We start from the raw sequence: 19,597 nt of genomic DNA on the forward strand, positions 1-19,597 counted from the left end.
AAGTTTCTATTACAGTTTTTTTGTCGATATTGTTAATGTAAACAGTAAAAAGTACAGGACCCAGAATCGACCCCTGCGGTTAGCTGAGAATTGATCAAGGATTCTAATATTTTAGCTCGGCAAGAAAGTTTAGAAATAGGGTTATAATTATTTAGGTCACAAGGGTCACCACCTTCGTGAAGATGTAGTACATGTGCCGCCTTCTAAATCTTGGGGATAGTACCAGATATAATCGTCAGGTTAACAATATGGGTTAAGGATTCAGCAATCGGGGGCAGAAAGCTGCAGCAAAAATGGATCAGCGTATCAGCCCCAGTGTATTTTTTTTAACATTAATATTAAGCAAGGCATCTAGCACATCACAGATAGTAAATTGTTGAAATGAAAACAAAGATTCACTAGAAGTTGACAGGTTAACCGTTGAGTCAGCTAGAGGCTGGCAGAGGGAAGAGCCCTCGATTGACTGACCAGGATCAATTTAAAGCACCATTTCTCTCAAATAAAAAGCCTGCCAAGATAAAATTATGATTAAAAGCAGCACTTATTCCATTCTTCTCAGTTATGATGCCAGAGTCAGACAGAACTTTCTTAGGCAGGGAAGAAGGGGAATTTGTACGCTTCCGTACATATACTGTTTTCCAAAATGTTGTTTATGGACACATCTACAACCAGGAGCTCAAATTTCTTGCGAACAGAAATATTTAAAGATTGGAACGCCATCAAATTAGATTTTACATGTATGGCCACTCCTCCCATTTCTGTAATCTGTCACATCTAAATTCATTAGAATCATTTACTTCAATGTTTCATCAAATACAGAATCATTTAACAATGTTTCAGAGAGAACCAGAATGAGTCCTGTAACCAAATGTCAATTGTATCCATTTTTAAATCAGATTTCGCACATTTATGTGCATTAGCCCAAGCCCCCTACAATATCTAAAGTCAGAGGGGGTATTCAGCTCATTCCCATAAGAGCATAGGGTCATCTGCAGCTATTTGTTGAGTGAGCTGAGACTTTGCCAAGGTCCATGCCAACCACGTGAGAGCAGAGAAGACTGAGCATTTGACATACTTCCTTCAAGTCGCTGGATGCAGTGGCTGGGGCGGGAACTGGGAGAGCAGTGTTGGCAGAGTTCTGTCCACCCAGCTGAAGCTCCTGCCAAAGGAGTGGCGCTGCTGCAGGGGATCGGAATGGCTGCCAATAATCTATTCTGAGTGTGCACAGGAGGCCTTGGTGTGGCTCCTGTTGCAGGGTGGGGCTGCCATAGGGGGAAGGAGTGTCCCAGGCCTGTTCTGGGGATGGGAGTAGAGAGAGTAACTAAAACTAGCCTGGGAGGGAGGTTGTGGGTGGACTTGAGGAGAGTGGTGTGGAGGGCAGTGTGGCTGGTGAAGCGCCAAACTCTCAGAATATGAGGGCTGATGATGTGAATGATACATGGTGTGGACTGCATCATGTGGTGCACTACCCTCAACAGTGTTTTGCCAGACCCTAATGTCGTGGTCGTGCTGTGAAGAGCTGGGCTGAGTTGAGGTGGGCCTTGTCTGAGAGAGCTGTGCTGTGATGGGCCGGGTCTGGTTGAGCTGTGTTGTGTTGTGATGGGCCGGATCTAGTTGAGCTGTGCTAAGGCGGGCCTGGTCTGGTAGATCTTTGCTGAGGCGGACCTGGTTAGACCACCACCAGATGCAGGTCTAAAGGAGCGTTTGATATGTCTCAGGGAGTTGGTGGCTGTTCTGTTGCTCCTGTGGGGTGAGGTGGACTGGCAATCCTTTAACGTCCTGGCAAGGTGGGGACTGCCTCTTTGTAAAGGTGTGCATTGTCGGGAAGACAGTCCAGGCTGAGGGTGGGATGGTGGCTCCGTATGGCTCTCCATTGACAAGGTTGGTTGATGGTAGGTGAGGGCGGGAGGTCCTGTATAAACACAAACTCAATTACTTGACAACTTCCTTCACACCAGCTCTGCGCTGCTCAGCGAAGCACAAGAAGTATGAATGCCCTGACTTCTGCAGAGGCCATATCACCATAAATGCTGCACGGCCAATGCAGACATTGGATTGAACATGCAGCGCCTTTCACACCTCGATCACACCTACAGCATTACGTTATTGCGCAAAAGGGTACACCACATTATCTGGATGCATGTGCAACAAAAGTTCAAAATTCACCTTCTGCTACCATTTCTGTCAAGTCGTCTACGTATACAATTTGATGCATACGTTCGATAAATCAAATGTATACACCACAGAGAACGCACAGCAACTGCTTCTGCAAAGCAATGCTGCAAGGCAAACGCAGCGTTCCATTAGAAATCAATGCACTTCTGGTGTACCAAAACCCAATGACACTGCCGGTGTGATCGAGGTGTTAGGTTCCCTAAGTGGCGTTTTGCAGGTAAAAGTTTAATCATTGAGTTGATATGAAAATAACCAAAAGTATGTGGACACCTGCTCGCCTGGGACAACCATCTCTGCAGCACTCCAACAATCAGGCCTTTATGGTAGAGTGGCCAGACAGAAGCCACTCCTCAGTATAAGGCACATGACATCTGTCATGAAGTTGCCCTGTTGGTGAGGTTTATGACCCCCATAAATAGCTTTCTCCCTTTTCTCTCTCTGCTCTACAGAATGGACTCTTGGAAAGCCCTTTGTTAACATAGAGAGAGTATGGTAACATCAAAAGGTTGGGAACGGAACAATATTTCGGTAATCCAACCAGTTGAAAGTATCCGTTGGTACTTAAAAAATATAATGTCAGATCAGTTGTTACTGATGATAGGACGACATAAATTGTATCTTGGAAAGTCTACACATTCTAGTTATCAGATTCACATGGAATTGTGGTGCAATTAAATGTTTAAATATGAAACTATTTGTGAAAAAATGAAATGTAATTTTATCCTTCAAAATGAGAGAATTGTTTTCATAAGTAAAATATGCTCACTCAGTGGCCACGCCCACGTGAATAGGCATTGATTGGAAATTATGAACCAACCCCTTTTCTACATTTCTATAAGAGCCACCGTGACCCAATTCACAGTGGACTAAGCCAACCTCAGCGTGAGCTCTGGTTGCGAATGGTTGAATGACTACAACCTTACGAAGTTAACATTGTGTTCTCGATGACGTGAGGACTGATGTCCATACATTTAAAAAGCTAATATCAACTACAACCTTACGAAATTAACATTGTGTTCCCGACGACGTGAGGACTGGTGTCCATACGTTTAAAAGGGCTAATTTCAACATGGAGGTGACGATCGCCACGCTGGAAGGATGAATTTTGACTATACCAGCCAGAATATAGCATGAGCTTAGTATGTCAACTTGGTATGAATGTTGAACTCTTATTCACTAAAGAAGTGATACATCCTAGATGTCGAGTTATCAGCAGCAGCTGTAAACGTGTGTGGCCTAGGAAAGGACGGACAATCTCTTCAGAACGACAGGATACTACAACATATCGTTCTACCACACGACGACAGGGTACTACAACGTAACCGTTCTACGACACGACGACAGACTACAACGTATTCGCCCAGAAATATTCTTCAAAGGACAAGGGAGAGCTTTGCTAGGCAACCCAGCCTTCCATCTTCGACTAATCTATCGAAGCGCAGCTCAGAGTAAATATATTTCTTGCATTTTCCTTTTCCGAATGGGCAGTTATTTATAATACATAAGATTGTGTATTTACGATAGCATAGCTTTATAAGGTCAGATAGAGACCCAATCCTTTTGTTCCTCAGTCTTCCCGCTCTTTCTTTCAAACCCAACCCCCTTTCTTTGTGTAACCAGCCGTCATATCGGTTTTGTCCGCTAGGGACGTTTTCTTTTATGACATAATTAGTAATCAATGTTCCATCCTGTGTATATGTAATTCTAAATAAATAATTAAACCAAATTTTGTATTGCTGATTCAACTTGTTAGCCAGGGTTCGTGAAGGTAACCAATAATTTTACGACGTTCAGATGAGAATAAGGTGACGATTATGAGGTGACGATTAAGGTGACGATTAATTTGACTGCTATTGATATAAAAGATTACCAGGTCTTTAAGAGTTTATTCAGAAGACAACGGCTCTATAAACATTCTTCCGTGGTGCCCTGACTTCCTAGTTAATTACATTTACATGATTAGTTGAATCAGGCAATATTATTTACAGAGAATTGATTTTATAAAATGGCATGTCATATCATTTAATCCATCGTAAAGACCTAATTGGAGTTTTCCAAAAGGCACCTAAAGGACTCTTAGACCATGAGAAACAAGATTCTCTGGTCTAACAAAACCATAATTGAATTCTTTGACCTGAATGCCAAGCTTCACATCTGGAGGAAACCACATCATGCTGTGGGGATGTTTTTCAGCGGCAGGGACTGGGAGACTAGTCAGGATCGAAGGAAAGATGAATGGAGCAAAGTACAGAGATATCCTTGATTAAAACCTGCTCCATAGCGCTCAGGACCTCAGACCGTGGTGAAGGTTCACCTTCCAACAGGACAAAGACCCAAAGCACACAGCCAAGACAATGCATGAGTGGCTTGGGGCAAGTCTCTGAATGTCCTTGAGTGGCCCAGCCAGAGCCCGGACTTGAATATAATCAAAAATCTCTGGAGAGATCTGAAAATAGCTGTGCAGCGATGCTCTCCATCCAACCTGACAGAGCTTGCGAGGATCTGCAGAGAAGAATGGGAGAAACTTCCCAGATACAGGTGTGCCAAATTTGTAGCGTCATAACCAGGAAGACTTGAGGCTGTAATCGCTGCCAAAGGTTCTTCAACAAAGTACTGAGTAAAGGGTCTGAATATGTATATGTAAATGTGATATTTCAGTTTATTTGTAATACATTTGCTAACATTTATAAAAACCTGCTTTTGCTTTGTCATAATGGGGTATTGTGTGTAGATTGATGAGGGAAAAAAACTACTTCATCTATTTTAGAATAAGGCTGTGTCATGACTGTCCTGTGAGGATCAAATGGCTCAGATCAGCTTGGCAATGGTTGCCAATAACCAAACCCTCTCCCACCCGCAAAGGGGGAAGGAGGGAACTGCTGGGTTGACAGCTCACACTCGATCGTAAATGTAACTAGACTTTAACATCCAAAAACTGAATACCGGAACAATATTTCTAACATAACAATGTGGAGAATGGTCAGTGGGGAACTATGGAAAACGAATGTAATATTGATTTTCATATTGTGATGTCATTAAAAACTGTATAACGGAAATACTGTAACTTGAAAAGTAGATCCCCTTTATCGGTCAAGTTTTCATCCAAAATGTTGTGCGTATAATATGACAAATTATTAGTATATTTTTGTTGAGATAGTAATGTGTGTGGTATCCCAGGAGGTCTACCCCGGGGGATGGTACGTGAGGTACGTGAGGCGACATTGGCACCCTCTGTTGGGAATACGGTAGCTGGGCACGCCGACATGGACAGCTCCAAGTGGGGGTAATTAGGGGAAAGTGCCAACCAGCTGTGGAGGCCAAATAAAAGGAGCACTGTGGCACACCTTCAGGGAGAACGGGGAGAGATCGTCACCGAGCAAAAGTAGAGAAGAAGGATCGAGCCAAACTTAAGTGATTTTCTTTGTTATGTTTATTTTCTGTCATAGTAAAGTTGTTTTTGCGGACTTAAACCTCCCTGTCTCTGTGTCAATCTCTGCACGCTCAACCCAACACCCCACGGTTTACCACATATAGTGGAGAATGTGGAAGTCTCAGTAGCTTTGAGTACCGTGGGGTCGAGTGTACGGAGATTACCATGGAGGAGTTGGTGGCTCAGTTCATCCTCAGCCAGCAGAAGCAACAGGCTCTCCAGGAGCAAGCACTGGAAGAGCAGCAACAACAAAACCGCAGACTGGTAGCGGAGGTAGCCCAGTTGAAGGTTGGGAGGGCTCAGGAGTCTGGCCCGAATCAGTTCCTGGTTCAGTTAAGGGAGGAAGATGACATGGAGTCGCATTTGTACACCTTCGAGAGGAAGGAAGGATGGCCCAAGCCCAAGTGGGCCAGCCTGTTGGCACCCTACCTCTCTGGGAAGGCCCAGAAGGCCTACTTTGATTTGAACGCTGACCAGGTCGCGAATTATGAGGGACTCAAATGGGAGATCCTGAGCCGTTATGGGTTCAATCTCGCACGCCGTGCACAACTGGTCCACGACTGGGCCTTTGACCCCAACCTTTCCCCCCGTGCTCAGATGAGCGACCTGGTGCGCCTGACCAAGGGCTGGCTACAGACGGAAGTACCGTCCCTCCCGATGCTCGACAAGTTTGTCCTGGATAAATACCTTCAGGCCCTGCCATACGAGATGAAGAAGACGGTGAGCATGCAGAACCCCCAGTGCCTGGAGGAATTGCTGACCGCGGTGGAAATTCATCAGAACACCCAGGACCTGCTGAGAGGGGCCCGAGCGGAGAGAGGAGACGCGGCGAGGGGGACAAACAACACAAAGAGAGGCGAGGGGCTGACGGGGGCCCGGGCGGAACCAGCCGAGGCTGTGAAGCGGGAGGGTGACCCAAACCGATGACGTCGGCGGCTGCTGGACCCAGATCAGAGACGCTGCTATGAGTGCGGTGAGCCGGGGCACCTCGTGTGAAGCTGTCCCAGCCGGGAGGAGGCCATGCCCTCCACATCCCCCAGCTCTGGGGTAACCCGGATGACAAGTTACTTCACCTCCTGTTGGGCGCACACTGAGACGGCCCCTCCGATGGTTCCTGTGCGAATCGATGGCATCGACACCAGCGCTCTGCTGGACTCTGGCAGCATGGTGATCCTGGTGATCCTGGCCCACCCGCAGTGGCTCACACGAGAGGGGAAGGAGAAACCGGGGGACGATGAGGTGACAGTGTCCTGTGTACACGGGGACACAAAGAGGTACCCAACGGTGCCAGTGAGGATAACCACCCCAAGTGGGGAGTGCCAGATGCGCGTGGGAGCTGTTCCTAACCTACTCGTGTCCATTCTCCTCGGTCGAGACTGCCCTCTCTTCCAGGCACTGTGGAGGAGGGACCTGGGGAGGCGTGCATGGGAGGTAGGAAGAAAAGTAAAAAGGATGGTGGCCTGTGCAACCCAACCCCCGCCACGAGAGTTGTCCACTGGGCCCGAGTCGGACCCGGAGGAGTGAGACGACCCCGCTCCGGCAAGCGAGCCACCGTGCGAGGAAGACTTCAGGCTCCCCTTTATGGAGGTGGAGGCCCTAGACGGACCTCCCGACACGGGAATCCTCACGGGTCAGCTCGGGACGGCCCAGTTAGAAGACCCCAATCTCCAGAACGCTAAGGTGATTGCGGTGGATGTCTGGGGTAAGTGATTGACGCTACCCCCACTTCGCAATCAAGCATAATTTATTGTATCAGGTAGTAAAGCAAAATGGGGAGAAAAAGGACTTATACCCAGCCAGTATGTTAGGATTGTGTTGCAGCTTGCCCACACCCACCTGCTAGGGGCACACTTGGGGATGGAGAAAACCAGGGAGCGGATCGGGAAACGGTTCCACTGGCCCGGAGTCAAGCGTGCCGTGGAGGACTACTGCCGTAGTTGCCCGGAGTGCCAGATCACAGCTCCAAGGGTGCATAATAGATACCCTTTGGTTCCCTTGCCCATTATAGGAGTGCTATTCGAGCGGGTGGCAATGGATCTGGTGGGTCCATTGGTGAAGACCGTGAGGGGACACCAATATATCCTGGTAATCGTGGATTACGCCACCCGGTATCCTGAGGCAATCCCGCTATGCATGGCGGCAGCAAAAGGTATAGCACGGGAGCTCCTCCATTTATTTAGCCGGGTGGGTATTCCGCGGGAAATCCTGACGGACCAGGGCACCACGTTCATGTCTCGTGTGATGAAAGATGTCTGCAGTCTGTTACGAATAAAACAGGTGAGGACCAGTGTGTACCATCCACAAACGGACGGGCTGGTGGAAAGCTTCAATAAGACCCTAAAACAGATGCTGAGAAAGGTCATCGAGAGAGACGGGAGGAAATGGGACCAGCTACTGCCCCACCTGATGTTTTCAGTGCACGAGGTACCCCAAGCATCCACGGGGTTCTCCCCCTTTAAGCTTCTGTATGGCCGTCGGCCCTGCGGGCTGCTGTACCTAGCCAAGGGGGTCTGGGAAGAGCAGCCAACACCCCTTCGCAGCAGGGCCTGCCCTCGGTCGAAGTTGCAATGGGGGAAGACCTCAGCCCGACCCAATGACAAGAGCTCAGAGACTTGGTCCAGCGGAATACGGACATGTTCTCCGAGTTGCCGGGGCGCACGGATCTCATGGAATATCATATCCAACCCGTTCGGGAGAAAAAGTGCGTAAACGGCCATACCGGATACCAGAAGCCCGGAGGGTGGCGGTCCAGCGGGAAGTGACGACAATGCTAGAAATGGTGGTACTAGAGGAGTCACATAGTGAGTGGTCTAGCCCCATAGTGCTGGTTCCGAAACAGGACGGAACTGTCCGCTTCTGTAATGACTTCCGGGGCCTGAACGAGGTCAGTAAGTTTGATGTCTACCCCATGGCCCGGGTGGACGAACTGATCAACCGCTTGGGGATGGCGAGATACGTCAGCACCTTGGACCTGACGAAGGGGTACAGGCAGGTGCCACTGGCAGCGGCCTCCTGGGAGAAGACTGCCTTCACCCCGGGGGGGTTATACCACTACCGGGTTCTGCCTTTCGGGCTCAACGGGGCACCAGCAACCTTTCAGCGACTCATGGACCGCGTCCTGCGGCCGCATAGTGAATACGCAGCCGCTTATCTGGATGACATAATTGTGCACAGTGACAGTTGGGAGTCACATCTTTGTAGGTTACAGGCCGTGGTTGATGCGCTACGGTATGCAGGTCTGACCATGAACCCCAAACAAGTGCAAGCTGGGCTACGCCGAGGTGGAGTACCTGGGCTATCAGATTGGGAGGGGAAATGTGAAACCCCAATAAAAAAAATCGCTGCCATTAGGGGATGGCCGGTCCCCCGAACCAAGAGGCAGGTGAAGTAATTCCTGGGGTTAGCAGGGCACTACGGTAGATTTGTACCTAACTTTGCTGCAATAGCTTCTCCCCTCACAGACTTAACGAAGGCACGACCACCCCAGATGGTGCAATGGATGGAGGACACAGAGGCGGCGTTCCAGGCCCTGAAGGATGCGTTATATTCGCACCCGGTACTCGTCACCCCGGACTTCTCAAAAACCTCCTGGTCCAGACAGATGCATCTGACACAGGGGTAGGGTCCGTTTTGTCCCAAGAGCAGGAAAGCAAGGAGCACCCAATCATGTATGTCAGCAGGAAGCTCCTCCCGAGGGAGAAGAAATACTTGATTGTCGAGAAGGAGTGCCTCGCCGTGAAGTGGGCACTGGACACCCTCAAGTATTACCTCCTCGGTAGGAAGTTCACCCTGATCACTGACCATGCCCCCCTTGTGTGGATAGCAAGAGGTAAGTACACGAATGACCGTGTCACCCGCTGGTTCCTGTCCTTACAGCGATTCTATTTCTCTGTCATCCACAGGTCAGGGGCCCAGCACGGCAATGCGGACGCCCTCTCCAGGAGGGCTGCTAACCTAGCCCTGAGCATGCCTCCCTCCCAGTCAGGGCTAGGGGGGGTGGTATCCCAGGAGGTCTACCCCGGGGGATGGTAATAGAGGAGAGGTATGTGAGGCGACGTTGGCTCCCTCTGCTGGGAATACGGGAGCTGGGCACTCCGACACGGACAGCTCCAAGTGGAGGTAATTAGGGGAAAGTTCCAACCAGCTGTGGAGGGAGAACGGGGAGAGACCGACACCGAGCAAAAGTAGAAAAGAAGGACCGAACCAAACTTAAGTGTTATGTTTATTTTCTGTCATAGTAAAGTTGTTTTTGCGGACTAAAACCTCCCTGTCTCTGTGTCAATCTCTGCATGCTCAACCCAACACCCCACGGTTTACCACATGTGATTTAGTTTTATAATGAGATCATTGTTTTTGATAATACTTTGAACAGTAACTAGCCACGCCCCGAGTGAGGTCAGAGAGCTTGTCAGCATGACGGAACGCCCTTTTGACCAAGAGTGCATAAAGGCTTGGAAGAGAAATCAACCTTTGGACCAGAAAAGCGTGGAGCGGTAAATACATGTTTGAAATGGTTGGAACTTTGAACCTCAACACGAGGTGAAGAAATAAACTTACCTTTCTTTAGAGCAAGAAGACTCGAGCTGCAGTTCATGTCTCTAGTGGTTAGGACCCTGAGAATCAACACGAGGTGGAGACGATAACGTTGCCTCGCTAACAATCACTGTTACGACTGATTAGCTGTCCTAAGTACGGTATCTAGGAAAGTCAATTTAAGTAAGACCATCCTATTACTCTCTTCAAACCATCATCTACTACACTGCTCTCATCACCCCACTGGGGATCATCGACATGGCTTATTAGCCTGTCTTCAGAGGACCAATCTTCCAGAACGAGTGGAAGTTCTGCTCCAGATGACATGACAAGTCATTGAAGCCATGGACAACTAAAAAGAAGGACATTGTGACCTCTTGTGGACAATCCGAGCCTTACTGCTCATGTCCAAAGTGGTCTGAATCCTGAACCCTGAATTATCAACATGAGGAGGAAGAGGCGACAAACTCCCCTCTCAGACAATCACTGGTACAGCTGATTAGCTGTCCTGAGTCAAATATCTTGAACTCTTCAAACCATCCCATCCTACTAGGAGTCTCAAATAACCATACACTACTCTCATCACCCCACTGGAACCATCGGCACGGCTGGCTTATCTTCAAATAAGCAGCTTCAGGAGCAAATTGAAGAGTGAACTCTGTAGCTCTGTTCAGGACAACACGACGGACAAAGCCAACCATACATAAATATATTCATGATTTCTTTTTCCAAACGGTTTGTGTGCAAAGTATATGATTAATGTGAGAATAGTTATAGAATGTCGATAATAAGTGCCTTCTTCTCTCTCTCTCTATGTCGTTGGGTAAAATGCTTTATTGTGTCAATCCGCTAGGGAATTTTGTCTCATGTAGTAAGTGTGTGTGTGCATTCTGTGTTATTATTTCATTAGCTAGTAAATAAATAATTAAACCAATTTGTGTAATACTGAATTATGAGTGAGACTGGGGATTTTGCAGATCCAAGATGGTTACGACTGTTCGGAATGGTAAAAGAAGAGGTAATGATTAATACTTTGACTGTTATGGATGTGATAGGTAAAGACATTAGAGTTTAATTCTTTAAACAACCTCTTCCGTGGTGCCCCAAATTCCTAATGACTTTATTGTTACATGATTCATTTAATCAGGTAACAATTAAACATAGTTAGTGGATTAAATAAATAACAGTCATCAGATTAATGAAAGTAAAGTCACGACAGTTGTAACGTAACAAAAATGTGAAAAAGTGAAGGGGTCTGAATACTTTACGAATCTGTGACCAACAGATGCGTATCTGTATTCCCAGTAATGTGAAATCCATAGATTAGGGCCTAAGGAATTTATTTCAATTGACTGATTTTCTTATATGAACCGTAACTCAGTAAAATCTTTGAAATTGTTGCATGTTGCATTTATATTTTTGTTCATTATACAATGTTGATCCATCCTCAGTTTTCTCCTCTCACAGCCATTAAACTTGTAACTGTTTTAAAGTCACCATTCGCCTCATGGTGAACTCCCTGAGCTGTTTCTTTCACCTCTGGCAACTGAGTTAGGAAGGACACCTGTATCTTTGTAGTGACTGGGTGTATTGATACACCATCCAAAGTGTAAATAATAACTTCACCCTTCTCAAAGGGATAGTCAATGTCTGCTTTTTTTTTTTTTTACCCATCTACCAGTAGGTGCCCTTTGCAAGGCATTGCAAAACCTCCCTGGTCTTTGTGGTTGAATCTGTGTTTGAAATTCACTGCTCGAGTGAGGGACCTTACATATAATCTTATGCGTGGGGTACAGAGATGGCGTTGTCATTCAAAAATCATGTTAAAACACTATTGCACACAGAGTGAGTCCACTTATGTGACTTGTTAAGCAAATGTTTACTAAGGAACTTTAGGCTTGCCATAACAAAGGGGTTGAATACTTATTAACTGAAGACATTTCAGCTTTTCATTTTTTATTAATTTGTAAAGATTTCTGAACATAATTCCACTTTGACATCATGGGGTATTGTGTGTAGGCCATTGACACAAAATCTAAATGTAATCCAATTTAGGCTGTAACACAACAAAATGTGGAAAAAGCCAAGGGTTGTGAATAGTTTCTGAAGGTATCATACACAAGGTTCAAACATATATTTAAATATCTGTAATTTACATACAGGTAAATAGATGTACATGTTACAATAATGTATTTGTCAGTATTGACTGTCTGTTGGAGGCTTGAAATACTCAAAACTTTTAACTCTGTCTGAAAATCATGGTCTAGACTCCAGATCATATATCTGTATTGTTTGATTCTTGTTTGCTTTTTCAAGCACTGTAATGAACAGCTCGATAGAAGTTGAGTAAATTATTATTATTATATAATTTTTCATATGGGAAAATAGTATTTGAGTCACTTCAATCTGCCAGTGTGAACAAGGCTTTAGACAGGCAGCCCAATTCTCATATTTTTTTCACTAATTAGTCTTTTGACCAATCAGATCAGCTCTGAAAAACATCTGATATGAAAAGATCAATTAGTGAAAAAAAGATCAGAATTGGGCTGCCTGTGTGAACGCAGCTTTAGTTTTTTCTCCTCAAGAGGTGCAGTTGTGGGCGGAGCTAAATGCCAATTTTACTCGATGGCACACCTGTGTGCATTGTTTCTCCATCAGCGTGCAGGGGAGGTTGGCAAGCGAAGTTCCCTCTTCCATCAATAGAACTGTCATATTCTTTCAGGATGGAGCCTGGAGCTGAGACTAGCACTGCAGGAGTTTCAGTAAAAGATGACCTTTCAGAAAAATGTCAGAAGTTATTTCTTGAGTTCTTGGAGGAGTAAGTTGTTTGGACGAGCCCAATAATAGCGCTTAATACTAGTGATAATCAATGTGTAAACTCACCCCTCACTTTTACACACAGGTTTCAGGACACAAACGGGGAGCTTTTGTATCATCCTGATGCTGAGGAGCTCATTCGACCAGAGAGAAACACACTGACTGTAAACTTCACCAACATTGAGCACTTCAATCAGCAACTAGCTACCACCATTCAGGAGGAGTATTACAGGTAATTTAAATTCTAATTTGGTAGGCCTGGCCAAAAAACTCATTCTAATTCTCCACTGAACCAGCAAATTACTGAACATTTCAATTTTGTCCAATCAATCCACGAAGGGAATACATTTGATGTTTCATTTTCACACACCAGATAGATGCATCAAAATGTGGTGTTTTACAGTGTCTGCCATAGTAGTGTGCCCCTGGAGCAAATTAAGGTTAAGTGCCTTGGTCAAGGGCGCACAAACAGAATTTTCACCTTGTTGGCTCGATTATTCGAAACAGCGACCCTTTCAGTTACAGGCCCAACACTCTAAACACTAGGCTACCTGCTACTTGTCCATGTTTTGTCATCCCCAGGGTATACCCATTCCTATGCAGAGCAGTGCGTTACTTTGCAAGAGATCATGGGAACATGCCAGTAGCCAAAGAGTTCTATGTGGCCTTCTCTGACTTTCCATCAAGACAAAAGTAATGATCAAACTACTGAACCAGATCTCTCTGAATACATTACAATTAATGAGATTATTACTTACCTTAAGTGTTAAGTTGATTGTATTGTCCCTTGACAGGATCCGAGAGCTCTCCACGGCCCGGATCGGGTCCCTACTGCGTATCAGTGGCCAGGTGGTGAGGACACACCCAGTGCACCCTGAGCTCGTCAGTGGTACCTTCCTGTGTCTGGAATGCCAGTCGGTTATGAAAGATGTTGAGCAGCAGTTTAAATACACCCAGCCCAACATTTGTAAGAACCCAGTCTGTGCCAATCGACGTCACTTCATGCTGGACCCCAACAAGTCCCGTTTTGTGGACTTTCAGAAGGTACGAAGAGGTTGGACTGCATGAGTCCACCAGGCCAGATTGACCCTCCAGCAGACAAGGAAACCATAGCATGATATATCAGGTCTCTAATTGTGTATGCATGTGTGTTCATATAGGTGCGTATCCAGGAGACCCAGGCGGAGCTGCCTCGTGGCTCCATCCCCCGCAGTGTGGAGGTGATCCTGAGGGCAGAGGCTGTGGAGATGGCTCAGGCAGGGGACCGCTGTGACTTTACCGGCACACTGATCGTCGTACCAGACGTCGCTGCCCTGGCTGTGTCAGGTGAGGAACTTCCCTCCACACACCATGCCTTTTCATACACACAAGATGGCCTTCTGAGGGTCAAAGTCATACCTGACCCTGAATAAAAACCACTGCGATGGTGCATAATAGTAACATTCTCCCCTGTACTTTCTCCATGTATGCACTGCAGGCACCAGGGCAGAGACCAGCAGCAGAGTGACTGGGGGGAGGCAGGGCTTTGATGCAGATGGGATCCAGGGACTGAAGGCTCTGGGTGTCAGGGATCTGTCCTACAGACTGGCCTTCCTAGCCTGCTACGTGGCCCCCACTAACCCTCAGGTTAGTTAAACATTTATTTAGATTTATTTAAAATGTATTTAACATGGGAAGATACCTCTAGCGAGGGAGATGGATCTAGAGACTATGTATAGTAAACCACAAACTGTGTTCCTGTGTGTAGTTTGGTGGTAAAGATCTCCGCCAGGAAGACCAGACTGCAGAGAGTGTGAAGAACCAGATGACTGTTCAGGAGTGGGAGAAAGTGTTTGAGATGAGTCAAGACAAGAACCTCTACCACAACCTCTGCACCAGCCTCTTCCCCACTATCCATGGTGTGGAAATTGAATAGATTTGTCATGTAAACTGTTAAAACATCTGTGTTGAAATGCACTGCCTAACCTGAGAGAATATTTCAGGGAATAATGAGATCAAGCGTGGAATCCTATTGATGCTCTTTGGCGGTGTTGGCAAGACGACCATGGAGGGCACATCTCTGAGGGGGGATATTAATGTTTGCATTGTTGGGGACCCCAGTACCTCCAAGAGCCAGTTCCTAAAGTAAATCACCAAGCACTATCCTATTTGTATAACCTACATATGTTGCATTTGAAATTTAACTCAAACCAGTTTGAAAAAAAAAAGATTTAACAGAAGCATTTCGAGTTGTTTACTAGTGTTGCACAGCCTGTGTTGCTAGTCTCTGGAGGTCTCATTATTCCTCATAGCAATGTAGCCTACTACATGATGGAAGAAAGAGTGGTGTGGATGTTTTGAGGATAAAGGTCGGTGTTTAACTCTGATGGATGTGTGTGGTATGCCCTACCTCAGACACGTGGAGGACTTTGCGCCCAGGGCAGTCTACACCAGTGGGAAAGCCAGCAGCGCGGCCGGGTTGACGGCAGCTGTAGTGAAAGATGAGGAGTCCCATGAGTTTGTCATCGAGGCTGGGGCCCTCATGTTGGCAGATAACGTAAGTATTGTGTTCGAGTATGGGACAGTCATCTTATGTGTTTCAGTTCGTTCATATGTCCTCTGGGGGGCACTGTGCACTTTGATGTAACTTTGTCCTGTTCTTTATCACCATCCACAGGGAGTCTGTTGCATTGATGAGTTTGACAAGATGGACCTGAAAGACCAGGTAGCCATTCATGAGGCCATGGAACAGCAGACCATCTCCATCACTAAGGCTGGAGTGAAGGTATGCTATGTGGGAATAGTGCTGTAGCTGTACACAATTTATTTCCCTGTTATAATTCAGCAAGACTTATTACTACTCAGTGCAGAGGGAGTATCAGTGGTTTGAGTTGTGAGCTGTTTGACTGTATTGTGTTCAGGCCACTCTGAATGCTCGCACCTCCATCCTGGCAGCTGCTAACCCCATAGACGGGAGATACAACCGCTCTAAGTCTCTGAAACAGAACGTCAACATGTCAGCACCCATCATGTCCAGATTTGACCTCTTCTTCATTCTGATTGATGAGTGCAATGAGGTAAGAGGGAAAATGGAGGGTTTCACTAACTTTTTCAACTCCTACATTAAGCCCATATTGAATGAAAATGTGTGTTTTGGAAACTTGACACATTTTGCATTTTCACCTTTGTCTTGTGGTCTAGGTGACAGATTATGCCGTAGCCAGGCGTATCGTAGACCTGCACTTTAGAAACATGGAGTCTGTGGAGCGAGTCTACGCCACTGATGAGATTCAGAGATACATACTGTTTGCTCGTCAGTTTAAACCAAAGGTTATAATTTCCCTTGTTGCATTGGTGTTCCTCGTGTTGGGCTGCTTAGATGCAGCGTTCAGTAAGACCTACCTACCGTAACATGCTTTCTGTTCCCTGTCGTTGGTGTGGTGCACTTTGACCCCAGATCACAGCAGAGGCAAAAGAGTTTGTGGTGGACCAGTACAAGCGTCTGCGTCAGCGGGACAGCAGCGGCAGCACCAAGTCAGCCTGGCGCATCACCGTCAGGCAGCTAGAGAGCATGCTCCGACTATCTGAGGGCATGGCCAGGCTCTACTGCTCAGATGAGGTTGGTCAGACACCTACTACTGAAGTATACATCCCCATATGTATAGGGCCCTATACATTGTAGAATAAAACTGTATTTTTGTCTTCATTATTTGTTAAAGCTAATAATTATGGTTGTTTGTATAACAGAGGTGGTTCAGCAATTTTGCTCATGTAATGAATAAGCTTGCCTGATATCTGAAGTTAAATTGACTGTACAACACACATCTTAACCCTTTGTTTTTACTTATTTAAAGGTGCATCCTAAACACGTTAAGGAGGCCTTCCGGCTATTGAATAAGTCTGTCATCCGCGTCGACTCCCCAGATATCAACTTCGACCAGGAACAAGACAATGGTGAAATGAATGGTAAGAAACGGTCACTTTCACCTTTGTGCAATAATATATTTATTGAAAGTGATACACGTATACATTAAATTGCCACCCTCACTCTCCAGATCAGAATGACAGGATGGGCACAAATGGCAATCATGCAGAGGAGGCTATGGACACAGAGCATGGGGCAGGCAGCCCGGAGAAGACCAGCACTGCCAAGCCTGCCCTCAAGATGACCTTTGCTGAGTACAGAAGGGTCTCCAACCTCATTGTTTTGCACATGCAGAAGATGGAAGATAGTAAGAGCTTAAAGGGGCCATTGAAACAATAACAAAGCTCCATCCTGCCACTGTTTTGGTAAAAAGCTGAGGGATGTGGCTGGAGAAATGTAACCACTCTCGGAATTCATAGAAATAGCTATGGATGCAAGGACTGACTGACCAAGATTAAGAAGAAATTATATATAGATAGAAAAAATATAGATTAAGAATCTTTTGAGGATATACAGTGTTTGTCTACTCAATATACACTGCTCAAAAAAATAAAGGGAACACTTAAACAACACAATGTAACTCCAAGTCAATCACACTTCTGTGAAATCAAACTGTCCACTTAGGAAGCAACACTGATTGACAATACATTTCGCATGCTGTTGTGCAAATGGAATAGACAAAAGGTGGAAATTATAGGCAATTAGAAAGACACCCCCAAGAAAGGAGTGATTCTGCAGGTGGTGACCACAGACCACTTCTCAGTTCCTATGCTTCCTGGCTGATGTTTTGGTCACTTTTGAATGCTGGCGGTGCTTTCACTCTAGTGGTAGCATGAGACGGAGTCTACAACCCACACAAGTGGCTCAGGTAGTGCAGCTCATCCAGGATGGCACATCAATGCGAGCTGTGGCAAGAAGGTTTGCTGTGTCTGTCAGCGTAGTGTCCAGAGCATGGAGGCGCTACCAGGAGACAGGCCAGTACATCAGGAGACGTGGAGGAGGCCGTAGGAGGGCAACAACCCAGCAGCAGGACAGCTACCTCCACCTTTGTGCAAGGAGGAGCACTGCCAGAGCCCTGCAAAATGACCTCCAGCAGGCCACAAATGTGCATGTGTCAGCATATGGTCTCACAAGGGCTCTGAGGATCTCATCTCGGTACCTAATGGCAGTCAGGCTACCTCTGGCGAGCACATGGAGGGCTGTGCGCCCCCACAAAGAAATGCCACCCCACACCATGACTGACCCACCGCCAAACCGGTCATGCTGGAGGATGTTGCAGGCAGCAGAACGTTCTCCACGGCGTCTCCAGACTCTGTCACGTCTGTCACGTGCTCAGTGTGAACCTGCTTTCATCTGTGAAGAGCACAGGGCGCCAGTGGCGAATTTGCCAATCTTGGTGTTCTCTGGCAAATGCCAAACGTCCTGCACGGTGTTGGGCTGTAAGCACAACCCCCACCTGTGGACGTCGGGCCCTCATACCACCCTCATGGAGTCTGTTTCTGACCGTTTGAGCAGACACATGCACATTTGTGGCCTGCTGGAGGTCATTTTGCAGGGCTCTGGCAGTGCTCCTCCTTGCACAAAGGCGGAGGTAGCGGTCCTGCTGCTGGGTTGTTGCCCTCCTACGGCCTCCTCCACGTCTCCTGATGTACTGGCCTGTCTCCTGGTAGCGCCTCCATGCTCTGGACACTACGCTGACAGACACAGCAAACCTTCTTGCCACAGCTCGCATTGATGTGCCATCCTGGATGAGCTGCACTACCTGAGCCACTTGTGTGGGTTGTAGACTCCATCTCATGCTACCACTAGAGTGAAAGCACCGCCAGGATTCAAAAGTGACCAAAACATCAGCCACGAAGCATAGGAACTGAGAAGTGGTCTGTGGTCACCACCTGCAGAATCACTCCTTTCTTGGGGGTGTCTTTCTAATTGCCTATAATTTCCACCTTTTGTCTATTCCATTTGCACAACAGCATGTGAAATGTATTGTCAGTCAGTGTTGCTTCCTAAGTGGACAGTTTGATTTCACAGAAGTGTGATTGACTTGGAGTTACATTGTGTTGTTTAAGTGTTCCCTTTATTTTTTTGAGCAGTGTATTACAAATATTGGAGTAAAACAAGTTTATATTTTGGGTTCTTATGGGGTGACATGGAATTAAGCTTGAGGCATTTCTAAGTTATATACTTCAAGAATCAATGTGTGTATATATCATTAAGTCAAAAAATAGATGTAGCAACTGCAGATTCACCATTTTAACAAACTGAAACGTTACTTTGCAAAGGTTTTTTTATATCATGAATTCAAAAAGATACTAGTTTTGCCAAGGTTTAACAAATGTTTCATTCTTACAGTTGATGAAGAGTCCTCACTGAAGATGAGCGAGCTGATTAACTGGTACCTGAAAGAAATGGAGAGTGAGATGGAGTCAGAAGCTGAGCTGGTTGCCAAGAAGAATCTTATAGAGAAAGTGCTTCACAGACTAATCCATTATGTAAGTAAAGCATTGGAAACAAGACACACCAAGACTTTTGAAGAACATTTATGATTTTGATCTGACAACAAAAGTGTTTTGTAAAATTGGTGAGTGACATGCTCTGTATTGTGTTCATTTCAGGACCACATTATCATAGAGTTAACGAAGACTGGGCTGAAGAAAGTTGGTGATGAGGGAGAGGAACCTGTGATCGAAGAGGACCCATTCTTAGTGGTCAACCCCAATTACATCCTGGAAGATTAG

General features: G+C 46.3%; 1 protein-coding gene across 1 annotated transcript; it reads left to right on the plus strand.

Moving 5' to 3' along the window:
* Nucleotides 1-12,861: 12,861 nt before the first annotated feature.
* mcm6l (MCM6 minichromosome maintenance deficient 6, like) lies at nucleotides 12,862-19,597 on the plus strand. The gene is made up of 17 exons (XM_039003426.1): nucleotides 12,862-12,956; nucleotides 13,041-13,187; nucleotides 13,538-13,648; nucleotides 13,750-13,999; nucleotides 14,116-14,281; nucleotides 14,433-14,581; nucleotides 14,703-14,853; nucleotides 14,938-15,079; nucleotides 15,350-15,491; nucleotides 15,612-15,719; nucleotides 15,856-16,011; nucleotides 16,136-16,264; nucleotides 16,392-16,553; nucleotides 16,789-16,900; nucleotides 16,990-17,166; nucleotides 19,212-19,351; nucleotides 19,475-19,597. The coding sequence occupies exons 1-17, from the start codon at nucleotides 12,862-12,864 to the stop codon at nucleotides 19,595-19,597; spliced, it is 2,460 nt and encodes an 819-aa protein (XP_038859354.1).

Source organism: Salvelinus namaycush, chromosome 11 (genome assembly GCF_016432855.1).
Source record: "Salvelinus namaycush isolate Seneca chromosome 11, SaNama_1.0, whole genome shotgun sequence".
Lineage (NCBI taxonomy): Eukaryota > Metazoa > Chordata > Actinopteri > Salmoniformes > Salmonidae > Salvelinus > Salvelinus namaycush.